The sequence below is a fragment of the Leuresthes tenuis genome, unplaced genomic scaffold (assembly GCF_036924035.1).
Source record: "Leuresthes tenuis unplaced genomic scaffold, fLeuTen1.0.hap1 SCAF_1, whole genome shotgun sequence".
Taxonomy (NCBI): Eukaryota; Metazoa; Chordata; class Actinopteri; order Atheriniformes; family Atherinopsidae; genus Leuresthes; species Leuresthes tenuis.
Window position 1 is genome coordinate 13144015 of NW_027325355.1, and position 11706 is coordinate 13155720.

General features: G+C 44.4%; 2 protein-coding genes across 2 annotated transcripts; one reads left to right on the forward strand and one right to left on the reverse strand.

The window, feature by feature from the left end:
- Nucleotides 1-2288: 2288 nt before the first annotated feature.
- LOC140290846 (coiled-coil domain-containing protein 122) lies at nt 2289-5487 on the reverse strand. Its single transcript, XM_072379374.1, has 6 exons — nt 5460-5487; nt 4437-4552; nt 3856-4254; nt 3586-3702; nt 2589-2662; nt 2289-2361 (listed from the first exon to the last, which is right to left on the reverse strand). The coding sequence occupies exons 1-6, from the start codon at nt 5485-5487 to the stop codon at nt 2289-2291; spliced, it is 807 nt and encodes a 268-aa protein (XP_072235475.1).
- Nucleotides 5488-6089: 602 nt separating this feature from the next.
- Nucleotides 6090-11340, forward strand: mtrf1 (mitochondrial translational release factor 1). Its single transcript, XM_072370961.1, has 9 exons — nt 6090-6613; nt 6798-6895; nt 6973-7054; nt 7269-7376; nt 8291-8463; nt 8550-8667; nt 8751-8887; nt 8962-9060; nt 11086-11340. Exons 1-9 carry the CDS (start codon nt 6217-6219, stop codon nt 11197-11199), a joined length of 1326 nt encoding a protein of 441 aa, XP_072227062.1. The 5' UTR covers nt 6090-6216; the 3' UTR covers nt 11200-11340.
- The last annotated feature ends 366 nt before the right edge of the window (nt 11341-11706 follow it).

Consider the following 11706-nt stretch of genomic DNA (forward strand, 5'->3'; position numbering starts at 1 on the left):
CACACGCTTAATCGTGCACAAGATGTGGCGCAGGCAGCCGGAGGCCATCCAAGCTGCCGCTGTTTTACAGCAAAGTCAATATGAAATTACAGGCTGTCATCCTCTGAAAACCCTGCCGAAATTCATGTCTTTTCTGCGTTATGAAACGCTCTCAAAATGTCCGCTTCTGTGTGGAGCCAAAAGCATTTTTTGGATGATTTATTTATTTATTTTTTGCAGAGGCAGCCATAGTCTATCTATCCTCCAATTATAGCAGCCCGAGATGGAAAGACTGAAAAAGAAAAGCATCACAAATGAAATTCTCATTTCTAATTGAATATTAGCAACAGAAACAGGCAGGTGTAACTAGCTCCCTGTGTAGAGAAAAAAACGTCCTTGCTGTGTCACTTTTGGGGTTTTAATAGTTTGTTGTGTTTAGTGTCGACTTCAGCTTTCATTTGATAAGACATTGTGTTGTATATTTTTACACGGATCGATTAAATCCAAAGTTTGGAACTGCATTGAGTTGCTGTGTTCGGCTGATACTCTTCCCCTGTTATCGGTTTGGTTTTTGTGAGAAGCATCATTTGCGAGCTGTGGATTGTCTCAGTGTACATCGATGATATGGAGTAATAAACGAGAGTCTCTGGGTCAACGGGAAAGCTTATCCCGTAATTTTCCACCAGCACAGCCGTTCATCAAAAGGCAGACACAAAGTGAGCAGGTCAAGGAGATGTTTCTTGGGACTTTGTAAATGGTCAGAGAACACAGATTCTTCAATTAGCCGTTGTCCTGTCACTACAAGGTAAGGTTTTAGGGTACGGGTATCGCAAATAAAATCGGTATTAATCGGTATCGAATACCAGTATCGATACCAGTATCTATACCGTGTGCGTGTACTGATACTACAGAACCGATACCAGTGTGACAGGAGCTTAATTTTCCTGCAATGTGTTTGTGAAAGTCAAAATGTTAAAACAATATGTTGCACTAAGAGCAGTTTTATATTACTAAAATGCACAAAGTGCAGTTGTATTTGGGTTGAATATGCCTAAAGAAAATAAAAGGTGTTTAATTGTAAGAACTGTAATGGCCTTGATTAGTATCGGTATCGGCAAGTACTAAAACTAATTGAATTCCAATTGACTTGAATGTAAGTGCCTTGAGATGACAATTGTTGTAATTAGGCGCTATATAATTAAAACTTAATTGAATTGAATTAAAAGGCAAGTACTTGTACTTGTACTCGGCTTAAAAAAAATGCATCCCTACTTGCAGAGGGTGCACGTGAATGGCATGTCATAAAAGACTCTTGGCTCCTCAGAGTATGGAAACTTATAATGACATCAAATTTAATTTAACAGTTGTAGCTGTGGCGTACAACAACAATATCTTGGCTTTGTCGAACATTATGAGAATTAGATTCCCCTTAATGCAGAGATAAAAAAGGAATGTGCTTGTAGAGTACAGAGTTAATGCGCAACTGGGGGAAAGTGCTGTAAATTCAATGCAGTATGTTCCTATTTATACAGGCTCGTCCTTTGAATGAGCCTGTTTTGGGGAGTTTGGGAAGAAGAGGCCCGTGTCTCTGTTAGGCTGTACATCTGACTGAGGTCAGCGTGTACTATACTGCATAAGGTAATAGCTAACTTATCTTTTTAATAAATGTGGAAATTAAGGGCAAACGCTTTATCCACGAGTGAGAACCTTGTCTCGGAGTCTGATGGAATTCACTGTGACACGCACTCATTTTCTTCAAGAGGCACTTTCTTTGTTTAATTACTTTGGAGTTATGGCTGAAGTAGCACAGTACAGTCACGCCCCTTGTTAGCCCGACAGTGGAAGTGTCACCTCGCGACCGTCAAACCGCTCAGTGAAGCTGAAGCAGGGAACGCCGTGTTCCAAAACAGCCTCCATGGTGTGGACGGTTACAGTGGACACACGGCTTTTTGTTTTGCAGACTCGGTTGCGGACGTACCGACTTACTGTTGTCACCTGAACTTAAGTCTCATCCCGCACTACTCATAGAGAAAGTGAAAGCTCTCTTGCATGTTGAGCCAACAAAACTTTAATATATTCATATTGGTTGACTGAGTATATGACAGTCTGAGTGATGAAGAGACATAGCTAGATATTTATTGGGCACTGCTGCCCCCAGCTGTTCAACTGTGGTACAACAACAAGCCTTTACCTGAGTGAACACGGCCATAACTTGTGCAGGTTTACAATAATCCCCGCAAACAGAACATCTGACCTGGAGTCGACAAGCCTGACCCTGAAACAGTGTAATGATCACAGACCGCTGACTCTCATGACGACTGCTGCCGCCTCTTGAGTTCAGCCAGCTGCTTCTGCAGGTGGTAGATATCGTCTGACATCTGTCTGATTAGAGTAGACACAGTTCAAAAACCTCAAAACCTCCCTTTAATTTGCCGAGTACTAAACTAAAACAAATACGAAGAATGATTCCTTTGCCTTAATTGAAAGTAGATGCATGTACAACTTCAATCTATTCCTACTTTCAGTCTTTTAGAGCTACAGCATTTTTTTTTTATTGCTGAATGTCCTATAAACGGAGTCTTTCAGTTCTAGTTCTGCATTTGCTTTACCTGTGGACAGCCTGAGCTCTGCTCAGCTGGCAGCGGAGGCGCTTGATGATGGCTTCATGGCGCCTGGACTGGATCTAAAGCAGAGGGAAACAAAAAGAAACTGGTGATCTTTGATGAATTCCTACAAAGTCTAAAACATCTCGTTGTTGTTCCCAGAGTTTCTAAAAGTAGAATGGGAGGTAGAGCCTTCAGTTATCAGGCCCCTCTCTTGTGGAATAAGCTGCCAGTAAATGTCCGGGAAGCAGACACCCTTTCCACTTTTAAGATTAGGCTTAAAACTTTCCTTTTTGATAAAGCTTATAGTTAGGGATGGCTCAGGTAATCCTGAAACATCCCATAGTTAAGCTGCTATAGGCTTAGACTGCTGGAGGACCTCATCTGTCACACCTTTCCTCATTTTGCTCTCTTTTTCCCCCTGTTTAATTTATCAATTGATTTTATGTACATGTGACATTATTGTGGTTATTAACTTGTGTTTCCCTGTTCCAACAGATATCCTTTGAATGGCGTTATGGTGTTTTTCCCCCCTCTTTTCCCTCTTTTCTGTCTTCTCAAACCCCAGCTGGTCGAGGCGAATGGCCACCCTTCCTGAGTCTGGTTCTGCCAGAGGTTTCTTCCTGTTAAAAGGGAGTCGTTCCTTTCCACAGTCGCCACAGGCACGCTCAGGACGGCAGATTGGACTGAAGACCAGTTTCGGTGCAATCTGTTGGTTTCCTTAGCTAGGATATTATTTTTTGAATTGGCTCTATATGAATTAATTGGATTATGATTACAATGAATTGAATTCCAATTGGCTTGAATTGGACTATATTACTTAAGTGCCTTGGGATGACAATTGTTGTAATCTGGCGCTATATAAATAAAATTGAATTGAATTGAACAAAATCGCATCATTTCACAAATCCTTAAACGGACTATTGATCCGTTTCATCTGTACAGTATGACTACAGCACACTGAGACGTTTTAAACCTCTCGCGTTTCACTCCTCTACCGTACCTCTATGTCTTTCTTCAGCTTGGCATGAGCCTCATGCTCTTTCCTCAGCTGCTCTCTCATCTCAGCTATGGTCATCTTCCTGCCGGAGATCTCCCTCCCCAGAGCATCAATCTCTCTCTACGAATATGAAAATGCATAAAGGTGAACTGGTTATACAAAGTGCAGAAAAAAAGAGCACGTCAGATGTTTCACTTGGCAGTATACTACATGCTATTAACCCAAAACAAATACCTTGATAATCAAAGATTATTCAATGCATTTTTTTTCCACCTTTACTATCTGCACCGTGTTTCCATTTGGATTCTCCAAATCCTCCCTCAGCTGCTCTTTCCTGCGTGTCAGCATCTGAACCAGCGCCTTCTTCCCTTCGAGCTCTTTATGGGCCTCCGTCTGGCTAGCAGCATACAACACAGCGGCTCTATGACCCTCCATCTTCTTTCGATAGGTGTTGAACTTCGCCACTTCGTGTTGAGCGCTCTCCTCCTCCTCACTCATAAGCATCTGCAGTTCTGCGTTTTCCTTGGCGACGGATACGCAGCGATCGTGCCGGACTTTGGTTTGCCTCTCCAGATGCTCCACTTTGCCTTCGAGCATCAGGATTTCCCTCACTTTAGATTTGAGCTCCTGCTCTGCGGCCTCGCCTTTCTTCTCAACACCTGAAAGAGTTGCCTGGAATAGAAGACACAACATGTTCAAACTATAATGTCCAGATTTTCTAAAGAAACAGAACTGTTGACAGTCTATTCTTGCAAGTCATATTCACATAGCCACAGCAAAAAGTGTAATTACACAACAAATGTTATTATTGATAGTTCCTACATCTTTACAAACATATCAAGTTAAAGATATACCTGCAGGGAGCTGAGTGTCCGCTGTTTCTCCTTCAGGGCCTCTGTCTGGGCGTAGCCATGTACACTGACATCCTCTACTGCTTTGGTTAATGAAAACCCAGAGTTTTCCTTAAATCCTTGTGAACAATTAAAAAAAAAAAGGACTGTTATGTAGCACATCTTCGTTTATAAAATTGATAGTCAGAAAGTTATTTCTTGCAGCATTAGTCTCTTTCTGGTTTCAAGGAAATCTAAAAAATAGAAAAACATTGAAATGGCTGTAATCGTGACAGTTTCATACCGTTTTTCATACAGGATTTTTCATTCAAGATATCTGTAATGTAATTGTGACTAGTCGAAACGAAAAATAGAGATTGTGCCTAGGCACAACTGAATTACAGATATCCTCTACATTCTTCCTAGGACAAATTACGTCACTTTTGTCATTCATGTGTATGGGTTTTGTCATTACAGATATCTACAATTCAGTTGCAGCTATCCGCTATGTGAATGATGGATATCTGTAACTGAATTACGACGAGTCATAATTCCAGTTTGAGATATCTATAGTCACTTTGCCTAGTCAAAACTTAATTTAAGATATCTTAAAAGGGACAGGTAGATATCTTTAATTGAGGTGAATTAAAGATATTTTGAACTGGAATTACTATTCGTAATTCAGTTACATATCCTGTCTGGCTTTTAAATGTTAAAATGGCTTGATATACAAGCTCTTATAGATTGCTTTGTCAATCAAAACTTTAATTCATAAGGTAACGGGTCAATAAAGCTATCATACATATGTAACAGAATAAAAAAAAGATAAAAACACAACAGTTTCTTCTGAAATTTAGCAGGATAAATCTGGAAGTACCCCAAATTTTGTAATACAGTTTTCACCACTTTTCACACAAGCTAGTTCGTTAATGCTCAATATATCTAGCTAAGAAATATAACATTACTGCTAAAACTCCCTTTGCTATTTTTACTTTTAAATTCTGTCAGTAAACATTAAACTCGTAGTGAGCTAATATCTTCTAATACCGTCTTCGCGGTCGGTAGAGTCTGACATATTTTGCATTTTATTAGCTAGCTAACTGAGGCGAACGGTGTCCAGTGTTTTATGCTAAAGCTACAGAACACGAGCTTAACTGGTGTCAAATGATTGCACTTAAGCTAATTAATAGTGAGGTGCAAATGGAGGGCAAAACACAAAAACATTGGACAAAACACATTTCAGCGGCAAAACAGAAAACACAACAGACGGCAATGGCGAGAATTCACAAACCATAAAACACAAAATGGACATTAAAAACAATTTCCCAAGAACCTCGACAAAATATAACCATATAACATTTCAACACAAAACAGAATGTAAGTCGTTGTGATTTCTTTGTTCCGTTTTTTTTTTTTGTGAAATTGTTTTATTTTTGTGCTGTTTTCCTTTCTTTGTGCTTTGCGTCTTCTGATTTTTTTTAAATTTATTTTATTTTGCGTATGTATGTGTCGTCCACTGTTTACGTGTTTTTGCACATTGGAGCCGTCCTATGAGATTATGCAAGGCAAATGACAAAAAAAAGCAACTGCAAATTGTTTATGAATATAATATATAGTCTGCCTTACAGTAATAGCAGTAACTGCTCTACAACTCGGTCAACTACAGCTCCCAGAATTCCTTTCTTCTCCACATTGAAACTACATCCGGTATCTGCTAAGCTACTGTAGCAATGAACTGCCTGTAAACTATTAAACACGTGTGAGCGTTATTTCAGTTATCTCGTTCTATCGTAACTTTATTAAAATGGTTTTCAGTCGCTGGCTCCGACTTGTCACTTTGTGCAGACATGTAGTTTCACGCAGTGGAGAGGGAAGAGCGGGATGGAGGACACTGATAGGACACAGCAGTCTGACAAATGTTATGGGGGCACAAATGCAGCCGTGGGGTACAGCGGCTTCAGTGCGGCTCTCTCACGGCGATTTGGGGGAGTTGTACAGGAACGAGTCTGTCCAGAGATATCTTCAGCAGCTGATAGAGGAGTTCAAAGACATTAGCGAGAAGTTACATCACGCGTATCTTAGCGAGGCAGACAGAAAAGCGATGATGAAGAAACACACAGAGCTGATGCCTCTGGCGAATGTGTTGGAGAGTATTGAACAAGCCAGGAAAGACCTTGAAGAAGTCCACTCACTTGTACACAGTGAGTAAGGCTTTTTCTCAGGTTGACAAAGCAGTCTGTCTTAAATCTGACTTGTGCTTACGTTTTTTGTTCAAGTAATATCCCTTTTTTTATTGTGACTAAAGATAAATCTCATATTAGGAGCAGTAATAAGGACATCAAATAACCCCGAATGCAAATATTCGGCTCTCCCCACTGACTGCAGGCTCAGCTGGCACCAAGGATGAAGATGAACATCTGATCCAGCTGCTGAAAGAGGAAGAGACGCACATCACCAGCAAAATTGTGGCCTTAAGAAAAGACGTGGGTCATGTTCAGACATCTTTAAGGGTGTGTAGCAGATTGTTTCATGTTAATGTCGGTGCTGTGCTTCTCTCCAGCTGATCAAAGCTCTCCTCCCCACTGACCCTCTTGATTCGAGCGATGTTGTGCTGGAGGTTGTGTCAGGACGAACCACAGGAGGTACGGAGGTTTCCTCAACACCCGCCCACTCGAATTGGATTCCCTATTTTCTGCAGTTTTTCCATCGTTCTCGTACTAATGCTCCAGTTTTACTTTAATTTAGCAGAGATGAATGACAAATGGGTGTTTTAGTTGCTGGTTACGGCTTCTAAATGAAGCAACCACACGGTGGAGGCGTTCTCACTGTTGCTGACATCCGTTCACATGGTTACAGGTGACATCTGTCAGCAGTTCACCAGCGAGATGTTCGACATGTACCAGGGTTTTGCTGCCTACAGGAACTGGGACTTTGAGCTTTTGAACTACACACCTGCAGACTGTGGTACGTCTTAAAACAGCCAGGACCTTGTGTGAAGTGTAACTAAAAACAAAAACAATGATTTTCTCATCTTTTAAACCCTCATTTTCATCGTAACGTATTCTATTGTGCTATTTACAAATAGATCAATTATTTAAGTGGCTTTAAATTGTTCCTATTTACATTTTTCACAGCATTCTCACTTCTTCGTGAAAATCTCCATATTTGAATGTGATAGGGTTTTCGTTCTTATTAACAAAGTCCCACCTTAAACAGAAAGAACCACACAAGAGATCAATATAAAGTTCAGCTTTTGCAAAAGGGGGGAGCCGTCGCTGCTTCAGCCACAGGTTTATGTGTCTAAGCAACCTCCAGCAATCTCCGACTCCCTCCCTGCAGCCGCCTGGTTTTATTCAAAGATAAGAAAAGCGGAAGAGCTTTACTAAACAAAAGGTTGCATAGAAATTTCGGAGCGTGTGACTCTGTCTAACGTTTAGAGACACATCTGCAACTTCAGAGTGTGAGACCTTGACGATAATCATTCTAAGAGATACATCTATAAACTAGATTGAATCAGGCATTGTGCGTTGTAGTTTGAACTCAGTTGACCTCTGGAAGGCTCTGTCCTGAAGCATCTCCCTTTGTTCATACTCACACACATTTCATCATCACATGATTAGAACTAATGCAGTATATGATCCATACATCACACATATGATTTTTATGGTATAGCATATGAGTGCAATTAAAGCACAGTAATATAATTGTAACACAGGTCATATCATGAGATAACAACTAAAAACTCTAACAGAATGCTTTATTGCATTGCAGTTATGACTTGAGCATTGTCGATTTTATGAGCCACACATGCGATTTCTTTGCTGTTGCAATTCGAGTGAAAGCATCACAACCACAGCATGAAATTGCTCGTGTTTCAGGTGGATTGCACCATGCGGCGGTGAGGATAGCCGGGGAGAACGTGTACAGACATCTGAAGCTTGAAGGAGGGACGCACCGGGTGCAAAGGATTCCTGAGGTGGGCCTCTCCTCCAGGATGCAGCGTATCCACACAGGAACCATGACCGTCATCATCCTGCCGCAGCCAGTTGAGGTGCGGGTTGCTCCTGTCTCTTTGTCACCTGCTTTTTCTTCATTAGTCTATGTTCAACAGGAATTTTTTTTTAAAAATCTCTGCAGTTTGACGTCCACATTGACCCGAAGGATCTTCGAATCGACACGTTCAGATCGCGAGGTGCTGGGGGCCAAAGCGTCAACACGACAGACAGCGCGGTGCGGATAGTTCATCTTCCGACAGGTAAAACGTGCCCGAAGAGACCCGAAGCTTCTCCTGGTTGTTTTGTTGTCGTCAATCTGATTTCTTCCTCGTGCTCCCGACAGGCATAACAGCTGAATGCCAGCAGACTCGCTCTCAGCTGCAAAACAGAGACACGGCGATGCGTGTGCTGAGGGCCAGACTTTACCAGAGTGTGATCGGTAAAGAGTCTGAGCAGAGGCACACGGCCCGAAAGCAGCAGGTGAGCGAACAAGTCAAACGCATCTAACAGAAGTTAGTCCCGTTTTTTTTTCTTAACCGCAACTTCAATCTCAGGTGGGCACACGCGCTCAGTCAGAGAGAATTCGTACCTACAATTTCAGTCAGGATCGTGTCACAGATCACCGCACTGGCTACATCACCCGGGACATAAAGGTTAGATATGAATATAAGGTATACACATTCTCAACCACCCACCCCACATAGCAGACCGGTCTGGGCCAGATCTGGCATCAAGACAGCACTTCTGGCATACTGCTGGCATGGCAAGTAGTAAGTGAAGCAGCTGGGCAGCTGGCCCAGTGCTGGCCCAGCTCTGGCCCAGCTCTGGCAATGTAAACTGGATCTGGGCCAGTAAAGGGTCGTCATTCTTTGTGGTATATGGGCCAGATATAATGCATCATGTGGCCCAGTTCTGGCCCAGATCCCAGAGCTGGGCCACAGATAGGCCAGCACCGGGCCACCATTGCCACACCATTGCCACCATTGCCACATCTGGCATGCCACACATAAACCGTGCCACCATTGCCACATCTGGCCCATATCTGGCATGCCACACATAAACCGTGCTACCATTGCCAGGTCTGGCCCACATCTGGCATGCCACACATAAACCGTGCCACCATTGCCAGATCTGGCCCACATCTGGCATGCCACACATAAACCGTGCCACCATTGCCACATCTGGCTCACATCTGGCATGCCACACATAAGCCGTGCCACCATTGCCAGGTCTGGCCCACATCTGGCATGCCACACATAAGCCGTGCCACCATTGCCAGGTCTGGCCCACATCTGGCATGCCACACATAAACCGTGCCACCATTGCCAGGTCTGGCCCACATCTGGCATGCCACACATAAACCGTGCCACCATTGCCAGGTCTGGCCCACATCTGGCATGCCACACATAAACCGTGCCACCATTGCCACATCTGGCCCACATCTGGCATGCCACACATAAACCGTGCCACCATTGCCACATCTGGCCCATATCTGGCATGCCACACATAAACCGTGCCACCATTGCCAGGTCTGGCCCACATCTGGCATGCCACACATAAACCGTGCCACCATTGCCACATCTGGCTCACATCTGGCATGCCACACATAAGCCGTGCCACCATTGCCAGGTCTGGCCCACATCTGGCATGCCACACATAAGCCGTGCCACCATTGCCAGGTCTGGCCCACATCTGGCATGCCACACATAAACCGTGCCACCATTGCCAGGTCTGGCCCACATCTGGCATGCCACACATAAACCGTGCCACCATTGCCACATCTGGCCCATATCTGGCATGCCACACATAAACCGTGCCACCATTGCCACATCTGGCCCACATCTGGCATGCCACACATAAACCGTGCCACCATTTCCACATCTGGCCCACATCTGGCATGCCACACATAAACCGTGCCGCCATTGCCACATCTGGCCCATATCTGGCATGCCACACATAAACCGTGCCACCATTTCCACATCTGGCCCACATCTGGCATGCCACACATAAACCGTGCCACCATTGCCACATCTGGCCCACATCTGGCATGCCACACATAAACCGTGCCACCATTGCCACATCTGGCTCACATCTGGCATGCCACACATAAGCCGTGCCACCATTGCCAGGTCTGGCCCACATCTGGCATGCCACACATAAGCCGTGCCACCATTGCCAGGTCTGGCCCACATCTGGCATGCCACACATAAACCGTGCCACCATTGCCAGGTCTGGCCCACATCTGGCATGCCACACATAAACCGTGCCACCATTGCCACATCTGGCCCACATCTGGCATGCCACACATAAACCGTGCCACCATTGCCACATCTGGCCCACATCTGGCATGCCACACATAAACCGTGCCACCATTGCCACATCTGGCCCATATCTGGCATGCCACACATAAACCGTGCCACCATTGCCACATCTGGCCCATATCTGGCATGCCACACATAAACCGTGCCACCATTGCCAGGTCTGGCCCACATCTGGCATGCCACACATAAACCGCGCCACTATTGCCACATCTGGCCCACATCTGGTTCACTTACCATGCCAGCAGTAGGCCAGAAGTGCCAGCTTGATGCCAGATCTGGCCCAGACCGGTCTGCTACGTCGGCAGTAGACAGACACCTCATCTAACTGTTTTATCTTTGGATTGTCTCTGTGCTCAGGAGTTCATGAGAGGAGGGGAGGCCCTCGACAATCTGATCTCTGACTTGGTTGAACACGCGGAGCAGGAAGCTCTCCTGGAGGCGGTGGAGAGCAGCAGCATCAGTCTGACATGACCAGACGGGACAGTTCTGCCAGCTCTGCAGCTGACACCGGGACACACTCACTACTATTGGTGCAATATAAGCGCAACAGTTGAATTGCAAAAACAAACACAGATGAGTGGTATTTATTTTTGTAATAAAGCATAACTTATATATTTTGTGTCTTAGCATCCTTTAAATTGTGATCCAAATTTTAGATTCGTATCGTTGTTGGACAGACCAACATGATAAAAAAAATTCATATTGCGCTGCGTCACCTGCTTGACGATGGCAATGGTGGCCCGCAGCTGGGCCAGATGTAATGCATCATGTGGGCCAGAACTGACCAGACCAATCTTACTATGTCCCACATAGCGCAAAGAATGATTGCCCTTTACACATGGGCCACAATTGCCAGATCTGGCCCACATCCGGTTCACTTACCACTTGCCATGCCAGAATTAGGCCAGAAGTGCCGGTTTGAAGCCAGCACTGGCCCAGACCGGTCTGCTATGTGGGAAATTGTTGCCAAGCCCTGCT